Here is a 23,562-nt window from a genome sequence, read left to right as displayed (position 1 = left end):
TTTATAATCAATGATGTATAATGAAATATATAGTGGGCTTTGGCCAATCATTTTCTTTCCCTAAGTTGGATTTTTGTTTGATTTCTATTAAAGGTTAGTTACATTTTGTTGTACTATAAATTCATAATTGTATAATGAAATACACAAGATTATCTTAGAGCAGATCCTTAAGATTGTAACAAAAAAAAAAGAGCATGATTCTTTAGATTCTATGTTTTTCTTTCAATTTGTTTTACTTCTTATCCATGTAGACAACTTTTTCATAGCAAGCAGCTTAAACATATTTAAAAAAAGTTCTACAATGTTATACCAACAAACTATTTCTATAACAAAAGATAAAATTTAATCAAAACTATTTTTATATAAGTTATAAGTTATTTTCATAAACTACCTTAGAGAGCTTATGGAAATAAGCTAAAAACAGCTTATGTACATGCTAGAGATTGTTTCAATAATCTCTCCAAAACACTTTCAAAAATTATTAAGCTAGTAGAGAAACTCAAATAAACAAATCAAAACAGGCTTTGTTAAAACAATTAGCATCATCCTCGTGAACTTAGCTAGCTCAGTTGATAGGGATATTGCATATTATATGCAGGGACCGGGGTTCGAATCCCGGACACCCACTTCTCCACAATTAAATTATGTGAGCTCTAGCCACTAGACTACTAAAAAAAACAATTAGCATCATAATCAACAAGTCATCTAACAAACTAATTAGGAAAAGTATAGATTTACTAAGAGACTAAACCAATATACTCCCTTCGGTCCTGTTTACAAGAGAAAGATCATTCTTTTAGATACATCGAATAATGTATGTATCTAGTCAAGAACTTAAACCAAATACATAAATTATTTAATGTATAAGTAAATTGTTTCTTGTAAATAGGACCGGAGGGAGTACAAAACAATTAACATCACAATCAATTTTTCTTTTTCTTTATTTTTTTGTTGACACGTATGGTTATCAATCAATGTATAATGACTCAATTGAACCAACCCTACATGTCAATTTTAGACACATAATGAGAAATGATAAATAGACACACAATTTTAGACACATATACAACACCATGGGCAAAACAGTAATTTTGGTGTGAACTAGAGGGGTAATTTGGTAACACCACTCCCTTATTCTCATTTTCATTTCTCCTTCGAGAATTGTTGTTCCCACATATAGTATGGCTGTGCCACACGAGTAAAATACGAAAATGCCCTTCGGTAGTAAACTGCCGAAGTTCTTAGGAAACCGGCGGCAGTTAACTGCCGAGGAAAACCTCGGTAGTTAACTGTCGAGGAAATCTGGACATAACCAGAACGCAGAACCAGAACCTCCCATTTACAAAAAAACATTCAAAATTCTCAATTTCTCTCCAATCTTCACCAAATCCATTTTCACGAATTGTAAGCAAATCAAGTGCACATTATCACAAGTAAGTTGTGTCAATCATTTTAATGTTAATATTAATTTGTTTATGTTAAGTTTTTTAAAAAAATTGAGTAGTTTGCATGTGGTTAGGTTTTATAAATGAATTGACAATTTCATCATTGCATGTGTAGTTTATGTATTGATAAATGAATGTAGTTGTTGCCTATGTAGTTTAAATCATAATGTGGCTTTGAATGGTGGCAAATGAACACAATTTGAATATGTTTTATACTTTGCACACAAAGTGTTTGATAAAATGTCTCAATGACAATTTTATTGATTATTTAGTTAGTTTAGTTATGGAAATGATAGAAATGATGTTAATTATAGTTTGGTTAAGTTTATTTTGATTTTTTAGTTAGTTTAGGTTACACGAGAATTATGTTCATTGTTGTACTTTTAATGAGTTTAATTTTGTTTATGTTTAGTTTAGGTTGAATGTGTTTATGTTTATGTTTAATTAGGTTTAATTAGGTTTAATTATGTTTAGTTTAGTTTAGGTTTAATTAGGTTTATGTTTATGTTTAGTTTAGGTTTAATGTGTTTGATTAGGTTATTGAAATGATGTTAATTTTTTTTTTTTTTTTTGTAGATATGGCCGATCAGGACCCCATTGATCCATCGAAGATGATTGGTGGTAGGCGTGCCATGACTCAGAGCCACCGCAGGGAGAGGCAGAGCGGCCACATCCCAAAGAGGGGTAGAGGTCGGAGGGGAGATGGCTCAGGAAGCTCTCAGGCTACACAGCCTGAGGAGTCATAGGTTGTTGACCCGTCACAGCCTGTTGACCAGACTGGGGTGGAGTACCTGAACTATCAGGATCAGGTACAGCATGATGTGACGGATGGTGGATATGACCAGGATCATATACCACAGCAGCAGGATGCAGGAGACGAGGATGACATTGCAGCAGCTGCTGCACCGGAGGTGTTACCTACGGACCCTCCCTTTCCTGGTGGACCGGCTGACTTGTCCTTGCTCCACTCTTATGCCGGTCATGTGGCGTTGCCACTCTGGTATAATTCAAATAATGTAAGTGTATTTTTTTTAATTGTTTTTTCTTTATGTTAAAATATTTTCTTTAATTTAAATGTGTGTTTGTTTAATTATTATATCCACTTTTATATGTGTTTTTTTTAATTGTTTTTCTTTATGTTTAATTATTTTCTTTAAATGTGTGTTTGTTTTAATTATTATATCCACCTCTATATGTGTTTTTTTTAATTCTTTTTCTTTATGTTTAATTTTTTTTAATTCTTTTTCTTTATGTTTAATTATTTTCTTTAAATGTGTGTTTGTTTTAATTATTATATACACTGTTATATGTTTATTTTTTTAATTCTATTTTTTATGTTTAATTGTTTTCTTTATATGTGTTTTTGTTTAAACCATATTTATTTTTCTATTATTTCAGGTTCGTAAGACCTGCGTGCTTAAACCGATTAATCATGGGGCCAAGATTCTCACTCTCGGACGCCCTAACGGGAATGAGAATTGGTTTTGGGATGCGCTTCAGCAGAGCGGGCTACATGATTTGGTTTACTTAGGGTACTCCACCGTGCCTCATGCCCTGCTGCTGACTTTATGCGAGAGGTGGCATCCGGAGACCAGCACCTTCCACATGCCGATGGGGGAGATGACTGTGACATTGGATGATGTCGCATGTCTCACGCATCTTCCTATTGAGGGGCGGATGTTGGATCATGGGAAGAAGATGCCCAAGCATGAGGGAGCGGCACTGCTGATGACGTATCTGGGTGTGTCCCAGCATGAGGCTGAGAAGATCTGCAACCAGGAGTACGGTGGGTACATTAGCTACCCGAGGCTGAGGGACTTCTATACCTCGTACCTTGGTAGGGCCAACGTATTGGCGGGTACGGAGGATCCTGAGGAGCTTGAGGAGCTGGCGAGGGTTAGGACATACTGCGTCCGGTGTTACCTTCTGTACTTGGTCGGATGCTTGTTGTTTGGCGATAGAAGCAACAAGCGCATCGAGCTGATATATTTGACGACCATGGCGGACGGCTACGCAGGGATGCGTAATTATTCCTGGGGAGGTATGACCCTCGCCTACCTATACGGCAAGTTGGCGGATGCATGTAGGCCTAGACACAGAGCGCTTGGGGGGAGCGTGACACTGCTCACTGTAAGAAAACTTAAAATTTTATATTTATGTTAACTTTATTTTTTTGTTAACTTTTATTTTTTTGTTATATTTTTCTGTGTGTAATAATTTATAAATGTTATTTGTTTGGTTTGTGCAGGCATGATTTTTGGCGCATTTTCCAGGATTTTTCAGTGTTGATCTCAACACTGACTACCTGGAAAACTATCCGGTTGCAGCGAGGTGGAAGCTCCAGAAGGGTCATGGGGAGGGGATCACGTATCGGTCACTGCTCGATCGTATACAGTTAGATGATGTATGCTGGAGGCCGTACGAGGAGCATAGAGAGATCCAGGACTTCGAGGAGGTTTTCTGGTATTCTGGATGGTTTTGAGGGTGTACCATCACTTGCCCGAGAGGGTTTTGAGGCAGTACGGATACGTGCAGACCATCCCCAGACATCCGACTGATGTTAGGGACCTCCCACCGCCTTCCATTGTGCAGATGTTCGTCGACTTCCGCACTCACATGCTTAAGGCGGACGATCGGGGTGAGCAGGCAGGAGAGGATACATGGCGGGTGGCGGATGGCTATGTCATATGGTACACTAGGGTGTCTCACCCTCAGATCTTGCCACCTATTCCAGGAGATCTTCCGAGGCCTGCAAATGAAGAGCAGATCATTGCAGAGCAGTGGGAGCGGTATGAGGCGAGAAGCTCGCCTGACACCTATGACATGGTTAGTGGAGCTGTTGCCTACGCTGATGCGCAGTTAGGCCAGGAGGAGGTCATGAGCATGACCCCTCAGCAGTGGTTTGAGGCCATGACCCATAAGAGGGAGCAGATCGCGCCGATTTTGACCAGGAGGAGAGCCCAGAGGCCGAGGAGGAGGCACCATCAGCAGGATCAGGACCAGTAGTACTATTTTCCTTTTTTAGGACTTATTTTTTAGTTTTAGTCTTTTGATGACATTGAGTTATGTATATTTGTATATTTCTACTTTTGATGACATTAAGTTGTGCATTTGCACCAATATTTTTTTGCTATTTCAACCGTTATGATGAATTTTAAACGTTTGTGTAAAAATCCGGCTTTCAAAATAATTTAGAATGACATTGAAATGTTTTTTAGAATTATGAAGATTTAATCGGCATGAAAATTAAAGTTTGTTCTTGTAACTTCATGTATTGATAATAAGCAATTTTCAATGAGACGTGATCGTTACTTTTTTTCTAGAGTGTACTAGTAGTATTTTATTACTAATGACAAAGTTTTAGTTGTCTAGTCAAATCTGAACACTACTATATAATATAAGTGTCCCGTTGATTTGCTCGCAATTCGTGAAAGAAGATTTGGCGAAGATTTGAGAGAAATTGAGAATTTTGTGAAGATTTGGCGAAGATTCGCAACAATGCAATAGGATTAAAAAAACTTACTTGTTTTTGTGATTGAAATTGGCTTGTAATGTCTTCAAATGACTCAAAATCGCAACTTGGATACTCAAAAACGCAACAATGGAGTTTTGGAAACTCCTATGTTGTGTTGTTCTTATAACATTTTCCTCGGCAGTTAACTACCGAGGTTTTCCTCGGCAGTTAACTGCCGCCGATTTCCTTCAAACTTCGGCAGTTAACTGCCGAGGAAAACTGATTATGCAGACAGTGGGTTCTGCATAATTCTAGACATTTCCAAGCCATTTTTTCGGCCAGTTTTTACCTGTAAATAAACCAGAGCATTTCCAAAGGCTAAATAATTCATACAAGATTGAAACTCGGTCATAATCAAGATAAATACAATATCTTTTACAATTGTTCATAATTAAATTAAACCGACATTTTGGTTAAAATTAAACAAACGTTTGAAATTCATCAAAACATTACAAAGTGTCCATAATTAAACTACTCATTACACATCATTAAATTAAATCCCTACTTACATTCAACGCAATTGCATATGGAACGAACATACATATATAATATATTATCTTCCACCATATTCCGAAACATAAATCCGACGTCGCCGTCGTCGCGAATAAGCAAAGGCATATAGCTTGCCGTTTTCCATGCGTATTCATCTCTATCTTCTCCTAGGTCTATGCATGGCATTTGACCAAACAAGTGACGTGTATATTGATTTTCACCAAGATGCTCAAAATAAGTGTTAAGTTGTGCCTTCAAATTGTCAAGAGAGTCCGTCGGCGTTATCATAACCTTAACCGTCTTTTTAAACGCGGAGTACCTAACCTGCCCTTCAATTTGTGCAACCTCAGACATGTCTCACTTGAAAATTTTTGTAACAAAAGAATCATATATTAGAACAAAATTAAATGGAATGTAATAACGAATAAATGAAATGCGTAAACATTAAAAAGCTATAAATAAGTATTGCATTATGTTCACCACATAAAAGTCATATATATATATATATATATATATATATATATATATATATATATCAATATAAATTTCATAATGTTAGTTATATATTGGGCACCAAAAAATTGGCGTTACAATTTCGACCCCAAAAAATACATCGGTGTAATTTCTACCAAAAAAAAAGAACTAACACCGACAAAAAAATCACTCATTAAAGACCAAGTGATTGGAGAAGATCAAGTGACATAGAATCTTCCTCATCTTCCGCAATAACTTCAAATTTTGGCTTTGGTTTTTCGGGAGTGTCCAACAAAATAGGCGCCACTTTGTTTGACTCCTTTTGTGGTTTGGACGGTTTGTTTCCACTTTCAATAGCCATGAGCTTTCGGAACAACTCATGTTGATCCAAATACTCATCTTCCCAAGTCACCGCATCTTCTTTCTTGTGATTGTGCCACTCCGTAGATGATGGAGGTAGTGGACAACCATTTCTTCAAGGAAATAAGCACAAAATGATTTGGAATTGCCCCAAGGCACAAGATGGGAGTTTTTTTATTACCCGGCGGTGGTGGCCCTCTTAGTGGGAAAAACGATTCCGACTTTCCAACTTCAAGATTTGTCAACACCACCACACACATTTTGTAATAATTAGCAACAAGGTGTCCCATGTCCGGAAAAGTTAACCACTTATCAACAAGATGTGCACAAGTTTTTGTATTTGCGGGAGGATGTAATCTGTTTAAAATGTAGTTATAACGATCCTCACCCGCAAATACTTCAACAAAATCATCTCTATGATCCATCAACTCTTGAATAAGATGTGTACGGATCATGAGATGATTTTTTTCGGTCAAGCCCATGAACTCGGCTATAGCCCGAAATCCGCAATGTCCGTCGCCGATAACATCCACCACTTTTTCAATAAATGGAAGCATGAAGCATGACATATAATCAATAGGACGCATAACCGGGATAGCCTTAGGCTTTGGATACCGAGTAGGTGGTGGAAGTGGGGAAAGTGATGTTTTACCAAGACGAGCACCTTTTTTCCTTTTATACGATGATGTTGTTGGTGATGGTGACGGTTGGCTATCCGGATTTTGGGAATCAACAACCTCCCAAGAAGAAGGGATCCGACTAGTCGATGTAATTTTTCCTTTAGACCTCGCAATGTCGACTTTTTTCTTTGCTCCCTTGGTTGGTACTTTTCGTGGTGGTGCAGACATCAAGGTGGTTTCAGGAAATGCCAACTGCCGCAAACCCTCTTTGACCTCAAGCTTCATTTGGAAAGGGAGTTTCTTTAGACGTTCTACAATAGCCTTCAACTCAACCTCGACACAAAAAGTTACTTCATTACTTTCTTCACCCATAGATAACCTAAGCCAATGGTGGTATATCTCATCCAATAAAATTGGCTTCTCTTGAAGGAGTTTAGTACCAATTTCGCATGCACATGGTAGCCCGTAAGATGTCCTTTGAACACAACCACAAATGTCATTGTCCATGCACAATGTTTCCCTACAACGTGTCTCTTCCAAAGCAATGTTGTCCAAAGCATATCTAGACACATGACCACCTAACCCCGAGTATAAAGTGACATCTTTGAATCTATTTTCCAACACGCAAACGCTGTGACCAAAGGATGTTTGTATAGCGGTGAACTGAAGCAACAACATGTCATGTATTTTCTCCCAACAAGTACCCAAATCATCCACACTATTGTCCAAGTATTTCTTCAACAAAGCATGGGCCGATTCGACCCTGTTTGTGGTCCTGCAACCAAGATGCAACACATGGTCTGTCCATGCCCTCACAATTTTGTCCTTCACTTCATTCAAGGTGGTCATGGCATAATCTAAAAAAATTGGGAAATCACTACATGAATCTTTGAACTCCACTAATGCATTTGCATATAACTGTTGAGTGGGCGATTCAACCATAGCTTTCCATGCCTTCATTATCTTCTTCACCACATCGCGATTGCTCACCTCTTTCCCATCCTTTTTAAAGCCCAAAGGATATTTACAATCCAAGACACACCTTTGTTTAACATTAGCTTGCACATGAAAATAACAATTCATTGCATAACTTTCCGGAAAAACATGTGCAACCGCTTTCATCAAAGACATATCCCTATCGGTAACAATCACCTTAGGCATATTCATCTTTGACGAAAGAAGTTTACGCAACATTTTTAAAACCCAAACAAAGTTTTCTTCTTTCTCATGTGTCATAAATCCAAACCCAACCAAATATGTCAAATCGGTTGAAGTCACCCCAACTACCTCAAACATTGGCATCCTATACATGTTGGTTTTGTATGTGGAGTCCATAACCAAAACCGTTGGAAAATTGTTAAACAACTTAATGGATGTTGGATGAGCCCAAAAAATATCTTCAATAGTATTACTTTCAAGTTGTGTTCTTGAGTAATAAGTATAGTTGTGCTCCTTGATGGGATAAAACTGCAAGTGCACGGTCTTACCGAAGTAGTATGAAAAGAGTATCGTTCCGATAGGGAGTTATGAATTCAATCAACTTTAGATAATGATTAGACTAAAGGTTTATAAGATAGAAAAGTTTGGGTTTTTAATTAAAAGCAAATAATAAAATAAAAGATAAAAGCCTTGGGGTTATTGGTTCATCCTAACGACAAGTCCTTCTCAAACCAAACTATTAAACTTATAACTTTATGTTAGACCTAATTTCTCAAGACAGTTTCTCTTCTGTTCCTCTAGCAACCAAACCTATTTCGCTGACTTGATTACTATTAGATTTTGGTTCCTCTAACAACCAAGCCTATTTCGCTGACTTGATTGTTATTAGTTCCCTTTAAGATCGAAACTATATGTCTCAAAGATTGCAAAGCCTATTTCGCTGACTTTGCAATCTTTACCTAAATTCACTTGTTCGAATATCAAAGCTCCACTTTCGTTTTATGAATTGATATTTGAGATGATGGATAAACAATTATCAAACCCTCCACTTTCGTTTCCACAGTTTGATAATGGTTGATCCATGTTAAAGCGGTGAATTTAGATAAGGAATTAGGGTTACATAAGATTAAGGTTTAAAGTTTGGTTTGATTAGGATTATGTCATTAGACTTATCCAACAATCCCAAGACAAGAGAAGTCTACTCACTGACGTTCATTGTAGACAAGAAGAAGAAGAGAGATAACATAAAAGTAAATAGCAAGAAAGTAAAATGAACTTTTATTAGAAAGACAATTGTCACATATTGCATTCCAAGAAAAGATGATTATTTGTGATGGATGGCTACTCTATTTATAGCATTTATTCGACTTAAAATCTAAGCTATTACATTTGGGCTAAAAATAGAGTAGCTTAAAATCTAAGCAAAAGCAGCAAAAGAGGCATTGGAAGGTGGCACGGCCGTGCCAAGCCTAGCATATTTTGTCTTCCGAATCTTCGTATTTCTGCACCGAATCAGCTCCAATCCTCTTTCTTTTGCTCCAAGACTCAATCCATCCAATATTCATTCCTGAAATATAAAATATGCAATTGTAGTAATATAATTCAAAAAGGAAATATTATAAATATAAATATAACTAAAATCTAAATAAAACAATACTAAATATTATGGATAAAATAGATATAATAATGACTCATCAAACTCCCCCACACTTGAATCTTTGCTTGTCCTCAAGCAAAAGGCAAAGACATGGCAGCAACAAAAGGATTAATATATGACACCTTAAATAAAAGCTTATGTCTCCCTCGAGGTTTCATTTCAATGTACACTAATCACAACTTCAAGCATTCCTTGTAAACTTATTCAACCCGACAACAAATCTCAAGTGAGTGTGTGTGTGTAGTCCAACCCTTTTCTTGCTCCTGTATAAGATAGATATTATGAGGAACAGGTTCTAACCTTAACACTAAAATGACCGAGAAAAATCTTTTCTTCATTTCATATAAGAGAAGTGGGAGAGTTAAGATAGACTTGATGAATTTATACATTTGGGAGCTTGTAGATGCCTAGGGGCTATCATTTCACATTGGAAGTCCGTGAGGGGGTATCCTTTGCTCCAAGTTTCTATGATCACCCTAAGTAGTGCTACAACTTGTTTACTTCACTTAGGAAGTTCCTCTTTTTAGAGGGTTTAATTCAAGCACAATTTGTTTGAGAAGTCATCACCACATTTAGGAAGTCAGTGAGAGGGTATCCTTTCCTCCACGTGTGGTGATATCCTTCCGCCCCATTTCGGTTTACACATTTCATCACATTAGAATTATTCCCACACAAACTTATACTACTTTTACTCTGAAGATTTTAAGGGTCCAGGTTACCATTAGAGCTAGAACGTGTTCCTTAAAATACCTACTCATACACTTACTCAAGGATTGCAACTAGGTGCTTTTTTCATTGGAGAATTAATTTCACAATAAAATTTGATGTGGGTATAGCAAGAATACTTATAACACAAGAAATCACTTTCATGTACAAGAAACGACCATTGAAGAGACAACAAAAAAATTATGCCATAATAAAAAAATAAAAATGAGCTGCTTATTCATGCCTTTTACATTAAAACACAACAAAAGAATAAAGTTCAAGGGAGTTTGAAAACACTACGACTAAAGACACTTTATTAGGCTCCCCCCACACTTAGGAGAAGCATTGTCCTCAATGATTCAAAATAAGAGAAATAAAGAAGAAGAAGAAGAAGAAGAAGAAGAAGAAGAAGAAGAAGAAGAAGAAGAAGAAGAAGCAGGAGGAGGAGGAGGAGTAAGAGAAGAGAGGAAGAGGAAAGCTCACATTTTTCATTGAGTTCTATAGGGAGGACCTTGGAGGTGAAAATGGTGCATCATGTTCCAAAGCATTTGGTTATTTTCTTCGGATATGCGGTTGCCCCTTAGGACATCATTCCTTAGTCCCGATAATTCAACACCTTGCCGTAGTTGCTCGGTGCTTATCCTTTCAACCTCGGTTTGCATCCATGTCCATCTTTTATTATCATTGTTTCCTCCGGTTTCATGGTCATGGTGATCCTCTTCTTGGTGCAAGTGTGCACCTTCCTCTTCAATAATGTGCTCTTCATGTACCTGCGAACTATCACCAACATACAACAAATTTTCTTCCACCTCGGTGTTAGTCCGAGATGGGTTAGAAAGTATAATCAAAATAGGCACGTTGGGTTTAAGTGTATAGGCCATGGGTGGTCGAGGTTTTATGAAGTTCAAAGAGATAAGGGCCTCTATGTTAAGCCTATTGTTTCCCTCAATCTTGTTAATCCCTTGGTCTTCACCCACTCCCAATTGCCTAACTATGTATATGATGATACCACCTACCACTATCTCTCCCCTACCATTAGACCTATTACCGAGATGGGAAAAGTAATCAAGCATGGAAAAGTAAGTGTTAACGGGGTGGTTGTTAAGCATAGCCCACAACATGAAGAGTTCATCAGTTCTAGTGTTCCCCAATTCAATCCTACCCCAAATTGTGCAAGCCATAACCCTTTGAAGGTACCTAAGCACAGGGTTGTGAATGCTGCTAGCTTCCTAGAAAGTTAAACACATTATCGTGAATGCCTACTACATTCAAGCTAAAAGAATCAGGATATCTACAAGCATGTATAGATTTAGAGATGAGAATTTTATACCTATCCCTTTGCTTGTTGTCCTTGAATTGTATTCCAAGATTCTTTGTTGTAACTTGCTTCTTTGGGGGAGGTCCTCTTGACGAGCTCGCAACAACTTCTTTACCACCTCTTTCGGAAGCCATAGCCTTGACCTTGGTTGGATTTAGCGTGGTTGTGTTTAGGGAATGTGCTAGTGGAAAGGGTTGGTTTAGTGATGGGGAGAAGGTTTAAGTGAGTTTTAGGGGTTGGATTGTGGAAATTGGTGATGAATTTGTGGTTTTTGGGTGAGGTAAATGAGGGCTATGAATTTGGATGATTTTTGGATGGGGTGGATGAAAGTGGTTTTTGAATGAAAGGTTGTGGTTGGAATGGTTTTTTTTTTTTTTTTGTTATGAAGGTTTTAGAGAGAAGATGGAAGGATGAGAGATGTTGGTTTGGTGAATGAGGGAAGAAAAATAAGGTTTAACCTTACCTGGGGTCGGGCACGGCCGTGCTGAGGTTGGCACGGGCCGTGCTAAGTTCCTGGGTTTGGCTTGGTTTTGGAGAGGCAAGGTCTGGCACGGCCATGCCAGTGTGAGCACGGGCCGTGCCAAGGTTCTGGAGACCGGAACTTTAAAAATTTTCTTTTTCTTGAATCATTCTTGGACAATTACCTACAAAATAACTTAAAACAAAAAGAAACAAATAAAACAAAAACAATTAAATGCGTGGGTTGCCTCCCACGAAGCGCTCGTTTAAAGTCATTAGCTTGACGGTCAAAGGGTTTCTCTATCCTATACCCAATCTTTCACAAAGGGACAATGACATCAAACTGACATTATCCCCCAAATCACACATGGCTCTTTCTATAATCTCGGATCCTATGACAGATGGTTTAGAAAAACTCAGAGGATCCTTAAGTCTAGATGGCAATTTGTCTTGAATGATTTCAATAAGTTTCCTAAACTGCTCATCTAGTTTAGACTCATCAAACCCTTGTGGGAAAGGAATTTTTGGCTCATAAGGTGGTGATATGTTAGGCTTTTCACTTTCTATCACAACTTTCTCACTTTGTGGCTTTTCACTCTCTACCTCTAATTGTTTACCATCCCTAAGTGTAACATCATTCGGTTGACCCTTTGGGTTAGCCTTAGGTTGGCTCGGAAGGATTATGGAGGTTTGGGAGGGAGAGGCTACTTGATGGCCGACGTGAGGGATTTGAATCTCTATCATTTTGTTGTGAGTACAAAGAGAATCTACTTTTGAGGAAAGCCTATTGAGAGAGTCCTTCAAATTTCTAGCTTGGATTTCAAATTCTTTGTTGTGCCTAGAGTTATCTAATACAAGATTTTCTAGCAAAAGTTCCAAGTTGGATCTTTGAGGGATTCCTTGGTTATTTTCAAAATCAGGTGGTGTTGTTTGTTGTCCAAAAAGATTTTGAGGGGTTTGAAAAAATTGATCGTTCCTAAACCTTTGATTATATTGAGCATAGTTTACTTGCTCAGGACTTCTAACAACACTACCTAGTTGATCAGCATGACCAAATATTCCATAACAAGGAGGCAAAACAGGGGAAGGAGCCTAAGGATAGTAGTTTTGAGTCATGCCTGAGATAAGAACGGTTAAAGATAAGAAATAATAAAAATAAAATAAAATAATAAAATAAGGAGAAAGGGAGATATATATATATATATATATATATATATATATATATATATATATATAAAATAAAAATAAAAAATAAAAAGATAAGAAAAGGAAATAAAATATTTTATAAAAATAAAAAAATAAAAAAATAAGAAAAGGAAATAAAATATTTTATAAATATAAATATATATATATATATATATATATATATATATATATTATTAATTTTTTTATTTTATAGACTAACCACTATTAAAAAGTTAATCAAATTACAATAACTCCCCGGCAGCGGCGCCAAAAACTTGATGGGATAAAACCGCAAGTGTATGGTCTTACCGAAGTAGTATGAAAAGAGTATCGTTCCGACAGGGAGTTATGAATTCAATCAACTTTAGATAATGATTAGACTAAAGGTTTATAAGATAGAAAAGTTTGGGTTTTTAATTAAAAGCAAATAATATAATAAAAGATAAAAGCCTTGGGGTTATTGGTTCATCCTAACGACAAGTCCTTCTCAAACCAAACTATTAAACTTATAACTTTATGTTAGACCTAATTTCTCAAGACAGTTTCTCTTTTGTTCCTCTAGCAACCAAGCCTATTTCGCTGACTTGATTACTATTAGATTTTGGTTCCTCTAACAACCAAGCCTATTTCGCTGACTTGATTGTTATTAGTTTCCTTGAAGATCGAAACTATATGTCTCAAAGATTGCAAAGCCTAATTCGCTGACTTTGCAATCTTTGTCTAAATTCACTTGTTCGAATATCAAAGCTCCACTTTCGTTTTATGAATTGATATTTGAGATGATGGATAAACAATTATCAAACCCTCCACTTTCGTTTCCACAGTTTGATAATGGTTGATCCATGTTAAAGCGGTGAATTTAGATAAGGAATTAGGGTTACATAAGATTAAGGTTTAAAACTTGGTTTGATTAGGATTATGTCATTAGACTTATCCAACAATCCCAAGACAAGAGAAGTCTACTCACTGACGTTCATTGTAGACAAGGAGAAGAAGAGAGAAAACATAAAAGTAAATAGCAAGAAAGTAAAATGAACTTTTATTAGAAAGACAATTGTCACATATTGCATTCCAAGAAAAGATGATTATTTGTGATGGATGGCTACTCTATTTATAGCATTTATTCGACTTAAAATCTAAGCTATTACATTTGGGCTAAAAATAGAGTAGCTTAAAATCTAAGCAAAAGCAGCAAAAGAGGCATTGGAAGGTGGCACGGCCGTGCCAAGCCTAGCATATTTTGTCTTCCGAATATTCGTATTTCTGCACCGAATCAGCTCCAATCCTCTTTCTTTTGCTCCAAGACTCAATCCATCCAATATTCATTCCTGAAATATAAAATATGCAATTGTAGTAATATAATTCAAAAAGGAAATATTATAAATATAAATATAACTAAAATCTAAATAAAACAATACTAAATATTATGGATAAAATAGATATAATAATCACTCTTCACTCCTCCAACTTCGAGATTAGATATTGCAACGGCTTCTTGTCACCCCTATTTGCCTTCCATATTTGTTGACGTTCATTGTACACTTGCTTCACATTTGTCATGCAATGTGGTCTTTGGTTCTTCAAATGTATCAAAATATTCCTTGGAAGCATCTTGCTCTTTGTCAAGTCACTTACAATCTTCTTGTCGTCCTCCTTTAATCTACCGGCAAGAATGTGTCCTTCTAAAGCCGGCTCCATGGGATGGTTGTGAACTCCATTAAGAATGTTCAACCCCATTCCTTTGTTTGCTTACTTTGATATCCACTAATCATGAATAAGCAACTGCATTTTCTTGACCCCGTTCTCGCATGCTTCGGTTTTTTTTTCGGAACTATATGACTTCCACTCCTTTCACACACTAGCCGGAACATTGGATTGATCAAGCTTGATCTTTGTGTGACAATTGTAAATCCCGCCTTATTTGCTTGTCGACGCACCCACTCAAGCAATTCATCTCTATTTTTCGACTTAACGTCGTCTGAAAAAAACTTAGCCGTGTCGACCTCGTGGGGTTGAAATGGAAGTACACCGGAGCCGCCAACATACTTTGAAGCTTCAACATGGACGGAAGCTCCATCTATGTTTGTTTTCGCTTCAACATTAGGCGGTTTGACATCTCCGGAATTTTCGACAAAATTTTGTTTTGTCTCTCCCGTAACATCTTTCGCATTCTCTACCATTACTATAATTATACAACATATAAATATGAATTAACAACTAACTAATGTATAAACATCAATGCCATGATGAATTAAAACAAAAAAAAAAAAAAAAAAAAAATTGAAAACTGGCAGTAGCTGCCATTTTTCGTTGTGAAAAAATTTCACCAAGAGTTCCTCGGCACCTTACTACCGAGGTTTTCCTCGGCACTAAACTACCGAAGTTTTCCTCGGCAGTTAACTGCCGAGGATTCCCATGACATGGTTCTACGTAACTCACGTAGATACCCATAAAATAATAAAAAAATCAATCGAATAAAATGCATAATACCTATTTTTTTACGTCAAATATGTGTTGATACCTCCTATGCTTGATGCTTGAATGATTTTGGATCAATGATTGACGGAAAAAATAATGAATTTTACTAAAAACTTCGGCAGTTAACTACCGAAGGGCATTTTCGTATTTTACGGTGTGGCACAGCCATTTTGGGAACAGCAACACTCTTCTCCTTCTTCTTCTCTTCCCGTCAGTCAATCTCTTCTTCTCTCCAGTATCTGCAATCACCGTCCTCGTCATCACCACCACCATCACCGTCCTCGTCATCACCACCACCATCACCGTCCTCGTCAGTCACAACCGCCGCCGTCCTCACTGCACCTTCTCTTCGTCCAATACTATCAGCAAACATGCATTTTCGAATTATACCTTCAAATCGCTCTCTCCTTTCAATTTCCATCTTCACCTCACACTCTCCTTCATCTTCTTCTCCTCTCAGGTACACTTCTCTTCAATCTTCTCTCTATTAATTACTTTTTCTTTCTGAAGCACGGACTCAGACACAGACACTCTAAAGATTAGCACATACAACAATTTGTACAAATAACTAATTACATATCGGTGGTGTGTCTGGTGTTGGATACCGACATGAAGCACGGACATTCATCGGGGGTTATATGTGTCTCGGTGTCAGACACGCACCAATTACACTGAATTATCTGATTTTCTCGGATTTTCAGCAGTGTTGACGTATCAGTGTCCGTGTCGTGTTCGATGTCCGCGTCCTTATCCGTGTCAGACATCATCATATGCACCTTTACATCATAAGTGTCTGTGCTGCATAACATTTTTATTTTGTAATAATAATCATTTTTCCCCCAAAAAAATTCAGGTGCTTCTGTTCTGTTCAAACACAAAAGATCAACAATGAAGTTGAACAACAGCAACAACCCAGGTCAAGAAACAACAGCAAAACAGCAAAAACGATAGCAAATCTGATAAACTACAAACCTTGGTCAGATGAGCTATTATCATCCTTCACAACATCACTCTCAAAAACCACTGTTTTTCAAACACTTCGTCATATTAAGGTACCAACAAAAGCCTTTTTGTTTTTCAACTGGATACATGAAAAGGGTTTCTCTCATAATCCTCAAACCTATTTTATAATGTTAGAAATTCTCGGTCGTGAGAAGAATCTTAATATAGCTAGGAATTTTCTTTATTCTATTGAGAAAAGGTCTAATGGTGAAGTTAAGCTTGAAGATAGGTTTTTTAATAGCTTGATTAGGAGTTATGGTGAAGCTGGATTGTTTAAAGAGTCTGTGAAGCTTTTTGAGAATATGAAGTTGATTGGTGTTTCGCCGGGTGTTGTTACGTTTAATAGTGTTTTGTTGGTTTTGCTTAAACGAGGTAGGACTAATATGGCGAAAGAGGTTTATGATGAGATGCTTAAGACTTATGGTGTTAAGCCGGATACGTATACGTATAATATTTTGATTCGAGGGTTTTGTAAGAATTCGATGGTTGATGAAGGGTTTTACTTTTTTAAGGAAATGACGAGTTTTGACTGTGATCCGGATGTTGTTACGTATAACACGCTTGTTGATGGTTTGTGTAGAGCGGGGAAGATTAAGGTAGCACATAATTTGGTAAATGGTATGAGTAAGAAATGTAAGGATTTGAGTCCTGATGTTGTTACTTATACGACCTTGATTCGAGGGTATTGTAGGAAACAAGAAGTCGATGAGGCTTTGGATATTCTTGAAGAGATGAATGGTAGAGGGCTTAAGCCGAATATAGTTACGTATAATACTTTAATAAAAGGACTTTGTGAGGCACAAAAGTGGGATAAGATGAAAGAGATTTTGGAACAAATGAAAGGCGATGGTGGATCTATTCCGGATGCGTGTACCTTCAATACACTGATTAATTCACATTGTTGTGCAGGAAACCTTGATGAAGCTTTCAAGGTTTTTGAAAACATGAAAAAATTAGAGGTCTCAGCAGATTCTGCCTCATACAGTGTTCTGATACGGACTTTATGTCAGAAAGGGGACTATGGTAAGGCAGAGATGCTTTTTGACGAGTTATTTGAGAAGGAAATTTTGTTAAGTAGCTATGGCCCTAAGCCGCTGGCTGCTTCTTATAAGTGTATGTTTCAGTATTTGTGTGAAAATGGGAAAACAAAGAAAGCCGAAAGGGTACTTAGACAGCTAATGAAAAGGGGCACACAAGATCCCCTATCATACCAGATAGTGATTTTGGGGCATTGTAAAGAAGGTTCGTACGAAAACGGATACGGGCTTTTGGTATGGATGCTGAGGAGGGATTTTCTTCCTGATATTGATATTTATGACTACTTGATCGATGGTTTTCTTCGGAAGGATAAGCCTCTCCTTGCAAAAGAGACGCTAGAGAAAATGCTAAAGAGCTCATATAAACCACAAACATCTACTTGGCATTCTATACTCAATAGACTTTTGGAACAGGGTTGTGTTCATGAGTCTGCAGGTGTTATTGTCATGATGTTGGAGAGAAATATTAGACAAAATATAAACTTTTCAACCAAATGTTTACAGCTACTTTTTGATCGTGGACTACAAGATAAAGCATTCAAAATTACTGAGTTGATTTATAAGAATGGATTCTGTGTTAAAATGGATGAAGTTGTTCAATTTCTTTGCAACAAAAGAAGGGCATTGGAAGCATGCAAACTGTTGCTTTTTAGTTTGAAAAATAATGAGAATATCGACATTGGTTTGTGTAATATTGTTATTCTCGATCTTTGTAAACTGAACAAGGCTTCAGAAGCCTTTAGTTTATGTTATGAATTGGTAGACAAAGGTTTACATCAGGACTTGATATGCCTAAATGATCTGGTAGCTGCTTTAGAGGCAGGGGGTAGAACAGAGGAGGCTGCATTTATATCAAAGAGAGTACCAAGACCCGAGCTTAGACAGATCTGAACGAAATAATAGCTCTAAGATGTCGAGGACTAATAAAATGTAAGTCACATTCACTGCTTTTTCACTCGTCTGTTTTGAGTTTTCCATTTCAATTATTAAAAGTTAATATTCCCATTTCATTAAGTAGAGTAGAATATATTAGTTTGACGTGTATACTAATGTCGTATGATACATCATCAGATTAAGAGGCTAAAGTCGATGCAGATTGGGGAAGCTTTTGTTCGTGAGTAAATGAGCACTATGCCTAATATGCAATTCAATATGGACTCTTCTGTTGCTTCCTGGGACCATGGCTGATTAAATATTGGTAATATGTTTTGCCTAATAATTACTGCATTTGTATATTTTTCCTGGGAATATAAGTTCAACCTTTTTTATATGCTTGGTTATTGTTAATAATCATACATATAATTTGATTTCAAAATAGAAAAAAAAATTACTTTTTATTTCTTTGTTCATTTTTATGTTTTTTATATTTTATTTTTTTGCGGTTCCGGTTTATCTGAACGTGTGAGAAAGATTGGAAGTTAGTCTTTTGTGTTAATCTAATAAATCTTTTCATTGTTCATATATTTCTTTGGAAAATGGTTTCAATACTAATCAACTTTTCAGCATCTAACTTTTATTTAATCAATCTATTACACGCCACACTTGTGAATTCAAGATATAAGTCTTTCTCGATGTCAAATCTCGAACCGTCTACCACAAGGTTGAAGATTTAACTTACAACCAAATGACCGCACCTGAAACAGGCAGATCTGAGTGTTTGAATAGTCAGAAAATAGTTTTAGTCCTTACGATCAGGGGATTTCTAGGATCTAGCAACATGATATTTTTTAAGTTTAAGATAATTTCTTTGAAAATAAACTCAGTTTTAATATCTGGAGACTTGATCAAATATCTTGGTTTCTGATGCAGATCTATATAACTTTATCAATATTGATGCTGGATGTTTTGAAAATGGTGTCACGGCTTGGGGACTAATAGAAAAGGATCATAAGGGTGATGTTAACTTTGCTGCAACTCATTCAGAAAATATCAGAACATCCCCTTTATTGGCTGAAACTCTTGCTCTAAGATGTTGTCTTGATTGGATGATCTCCTCCAACCATCCAGGTTTTGTTATTATTGAAACAGACTCTGAATCTACTGTCAAATGTCTGCAGGGAAAGCTGAATGTAGCAGAATTAGATCTAGTTATCTCTGATTGTATCCATTTTCTTTTTTTACTACCAAATGTAATTGTTGCTTTTATTAGTAGAACCAAGAACAAAGCTGCTCATGGCTTGGTTGAAGTTGCTGTTAATTTAAGCTCTAGATCTTGGGTGGGTTGTACTCCTGATCAAATTGCAGCCATTGTTTGTAAGAATTCTCTTTCTTCTAATTGAATGAAACTTTCTTCCCGTAAAAAAAAAACAAAGATATACATGAAAAATTGAATTTATGATTTAACTTCATTGCATGGTAAAAGGATATTGCTTAATGTAAAGAAATCTTGAATATTGAGGCACAACAGCAGCAGCCCTTCGAACTTCTTAGTGTGCCAAGATCTTAAGAAATCTAAATAAACCTGTTTGAGAGAATGTCCTGTTTTCGCTTAATAAACCTGCTGATGTTGATTCTTGTGATTGAACAAGTTTTGGTGTTGCTCGGTGCTATTAAGATCCGAAGAAGTTTACTTCATGCATAACACACAGAAACACCGACAAGATACAAGCTCAACAACAAGAGTCAAAGCCTTAGAGCGACTCTTGATTCAATCAACAACACTCTTAAGATAAATCATTTCAAATGATAGACCATTTAACTCCAAATCTCTATTTATATTTAACCCATACTTTTCTATTCTACAATTAATCTACCTTATTTACCGGTACTTCTGAAGTTCGGCCTAAAGCCCTCATTGTCTCAGTGAAAATTAACAATAAATGGAGAATGCATCCCTCTGTTTCAATCTCCCAATTTCTGGATGGTTCCTTCTAACGACCTACTGGACTAACTGTTGTCCTGACTGTTCTAATAATCTTTTCTAACAGATTGTGTCTTCTATAGTTATTATATTCACATATACACTAATGCCCCAACCCAAATGAAGTAGTACATTATCTAATGTTGGCTAAAACATGCATTCTGACTTAAGCTTTTTTTATAGGTAAATAAATGTTAGTAAACCTTGATAAACTTGATCATGTTTATTGTTATAGTCAAGCAAGTTTTGGTGTTGTTCATGATTATAATACTAAGATGCAAAGAACTATTAACTAATGCTTGGTTATGATTATGTGTCTTTTACAGCTTATTATTTTCTTATACCAGTCCCTCTTCAGTGTTATTGTTTAGAGTCGGTATATTATCTTGGGAAGTGTTGGTCTCATGAATGGTTAAGACCAGACCGAATTGCTTGAAATGGTGGAGGGTGAGAAGATGATAAGTAAGAGAATTGCTTGAAGTGTCATGTCGGATGAAGCAACAAGGTCGCAAACGCCGAATGATGAAAAAACGTAGTAAATTAGTTCCTCATGCAAAACTTTCTAACCCTTAACATGATGTCTCTACTGGTATCTTCTGCCGCGCGAGTTTCACATTGTTTGACCATATTTTTGAGACGTTGGCACGAAATCTGTTCAAAAGTTCAATCTTTTTCCATTAGTTTTTATTTTACTTTTACAAAACCAAAATGGTAGTCTTAGTTTATGTATTACAGGACTTGTGATGTTGTCTTTGCTAATCTTAGTCGTTTAAGATTTTCTGTGTTGAAATTAAGAGTTAAAACTAGTATATTTTTGTTGAAATTTCTCAGGTTCTCACATTATTGTGTTTTCAAGTCTAAAGTGCATGCATATCCTCGTTGGGTTTAATTTCTGAAGTGAATACGTTTATGTTTCCATTAGGTTTCTCGAGTAACAAAAATAAGAAGAGGATGTCCGTCCATCCATCCATCGTAGATTTTTTTTTTTTAAGTAGTATAATAGTTAGAAATTCACCTTTTACAAATAGGATGTACAAGATTTGAACCCGACCCCCTATATATATTATGCAATGTCCCTAACAACTGAACTAAACTCATCAGGATTAAATCTACTATAGACTTAAAGAAAACAATTTGCTACCAAAATTACAAAATCATCTTTCCACTATAAAATGATGACATGTTTCCTTTTCTATTTTTTTTTTTTACAGATAACTTTCTTTTTAAAAATAAGTAAGTTATTTTCATTCATTATCAAAGAATAAAATAAAAATTAATTTTTCAACTTTGTCTTCTTTTTATGTCACTTTACTTATATTCTGTAAATGAATCACTAAATAACGTTGTGAAAGATATAATCAGATAGTTATTTAACACTAATAAAATGATAATATTTATAAAACACATACCAATTATCAGGTCAGACTGACCTTTCTCCATCCGAGTGATGAATGGTTAAGACCAGGCCGAATTGCTTTAACAAGGTCTGAACATGTATAAGAACATCATAAGCACAAGTGAAAGTAAAAGACTATGGTAGAAGATATGAAAAATGTCAACCAAAAGTCAACTCCTTGGATCAAAAGAAAGGTAATCACTTAGACTCTGAAGATCATTAGAGTCTAAAGATCATAAGACCCTGAGGAACCCAGAAGCCACGTCAGATTTGTCTTCTTCTGTAGTTGTCTCAATCAGAAGTCTTGATAGAGACAGCTACAGAAGAAGACAAATTTATAGTTTTATTTTGAGTCGAAATTAGTCTTATCCCTCATACACATATATATATATATATTTTTTTCTCTGTCTTTTTCCACAACTTCTTTAGATTAAACATTTTTATCAAGAACACTTCGAGATCTAGTTTGATAGTGTGCTATAGGATAATTGTATAACATCAAAGATCTAAAGGAAAAGAGGCACTTTCTACCTCCAAAGAAAATTTTGTGTGTGTGTGTGTGTGTGAAGGTTGAAGGGGGCCGAAGTGAGGTCATAGCAAAAAAGATTTATTTGGTAAGAAGTTTGAAGGATTGCAAGCTGACTTGAGGTTCGAAGACCTTGGGATCATCTAATTTCAAGAGAGCTTGAAGATTGGATACCTTGGTGTAACTACTTAGTGTAGAAGGTTTTATGATCAGTTGATTTGTAAATTCAAGGAACCTTTGTGATTGACTCTGCAAAATTCATCATTCCAGTGGAATACCATAGAGATTTTCTTTACGAAGAGAGGACATACCCCATAGCGAGAACGATTGGGGAAACCTTCATAAATAACTGTTTTTTCTCCCTTCTCTTAATTTTTTGGTTAGGTGATTGAGAAAAATTTGTAAACTTAAATCGATTCTTCAATTACTTCTCATTATTGGTAACCCCTCTTCAATTGATTCATCATATATCAAATAGTTTAGTTTTTGTGTTTTTATTTCTTAGGTTTAGTCGTCGTTTGATTTTGTGCTAGGATTTGTAATTTGATTGTATATTAAAGTTTGATTGATTAATAAGAATTCAATTGTGAATTGCTTGTTCAAAGTTGAATGGAGCTATTAACATTACTAGATTAGTTTAATTGAAATAATTGTGTAAATTCAAATATTCAAATTCGCTTTCAAAACATGCTTTCGATAAAAAAAATAAAAAAAAAAGTCAAGAGGAAATTTATTCACCCCTTTAGATTGACATTATATACTTCATATTGATCAACAAATGACATCAAGAGTCTCGTCTTTTTGGTTACGGTTTAACCACCAAAAGAGTTGATATAACGAACAAAGATCCTAAATAAGCGTACGACAGAGCTCTTGTTATTAACGACGTCAATCATAATTATTTAAACGAATATATAAGTGTACATATCTAATCTGTATATGTCGATCGTTTAAACCTTATCCAGATAATTTGATCAAAAAACTTACACACATAATCAAAGATTCGGTTGCGGTGTACGACTCATTTATCAACCCGACCGAACCGACCCACATATTAAACTGACCCGTTAACATTTCATCGTTTCCCTGTGTTAA

General features: G+C 36.1%; 2 protein-coding genes across 3 annotated transcripts; both read left to right on the top strand.

Moving 5' to 3' along the window:
- The first annotated feature begins 3,102 nt into the window (after nt 1-3,102).
- Nucleotides 3,103-3,930, top strand: LOC120577122 (uncharacterized). Its single transcript, XM_039828147.1, has 2 exons — nt 3,103-3,575; nt 3,694-3,930. Exons 1-2 carry the CDS (start codon nt 3,123-3,125, stop codon nt 3,697-3,699), a joined length of 459 nt encoding a protein of 152 aa, XP_039684081.1. The 5' UTR covers nt 3,103-3,122; the 3' UTR covers nt 3,700-3,930.
- Nucleotides 3,931-15,810: 11,880 nt separating this feature from the next.
- Nucleotides 15,811-19,992, top strand: LOC11436788 (pentatricopeptide repeat-containing protein At1g02060, chloroplastic). 2 transcript variants are annotated; one of them, XR_005643117.1, is made up of 4 exons: nt 15,811-16,106; nt 16,500-18,615; nt 18,757-18,883; nt 19,495-19,992. XR_005643117.1 is itself a non-coding variant. In XM_039828049.1 (3 exons), the coding sequence occupies exons 1-2, from the start codon at nt 16,018-16,020 to the stop codon at nt 18,574-18,576; spliced, it is 2,166 nt and encodes a 721-aa protein (XP_039683983.1). In that variant the 5' UTR covers nt 15,811-16,017; the 3' UTR covers nt 18,577-18,615; nt 19,495-19,992. The 2 variants fall into 2 exon arrangements, 1 of the variants encoding a protein (XP_039683983.1); XM_039828049.1 differs by lacking the exon at nt 18,757-18,883.
- Nucleotides 19,993-23,562: the final 3,570 nt, after the last annotated feature.

Source organism: Medicago truncatula, chromosome 7 (genome assembly GCF_003473485.1).
Source record: "Medicago truncatula cultivar Jemalong A17 chromosome 7, MtrunA17r5.0-ANR, whole genome shotgun sequence".
NCBI classification, from domain to species: Eukaryota; Viridiplantae; Streptophyta; class Magnoliopsida; order Fabales; family Fabaceae; genus Medicago; species Medicago truncatula.
The sequence above is the reverse complement of the archived record's forward strand: the minus strand, read 5'-3'. Positions and strand labels throughout refer to the sequence as shown.

Coding starts and splice junctions, on each gene's coding strand:
- LOC120577122 (XM_039828147.1), top strand. CDS start 3,123: ATGTTGGATCATGGGAAGAAGATGCCCAAGCATGAGGGAGCGGCACTG.
- LOC11436788 (XM_039828049.1), top strand. CDS start 16,018: ATGCATTTTCGAATTATACCTTCAAATCGCTCTCTCCTTTCAATTTCC. Junction 16,107..16,499: donor TCATCTTCTTCTCCTCTCAG/GTACACTTCTCT, acceptor AAAAAAATTCAG/GTGCTTCTGTTCTGTTCAAA.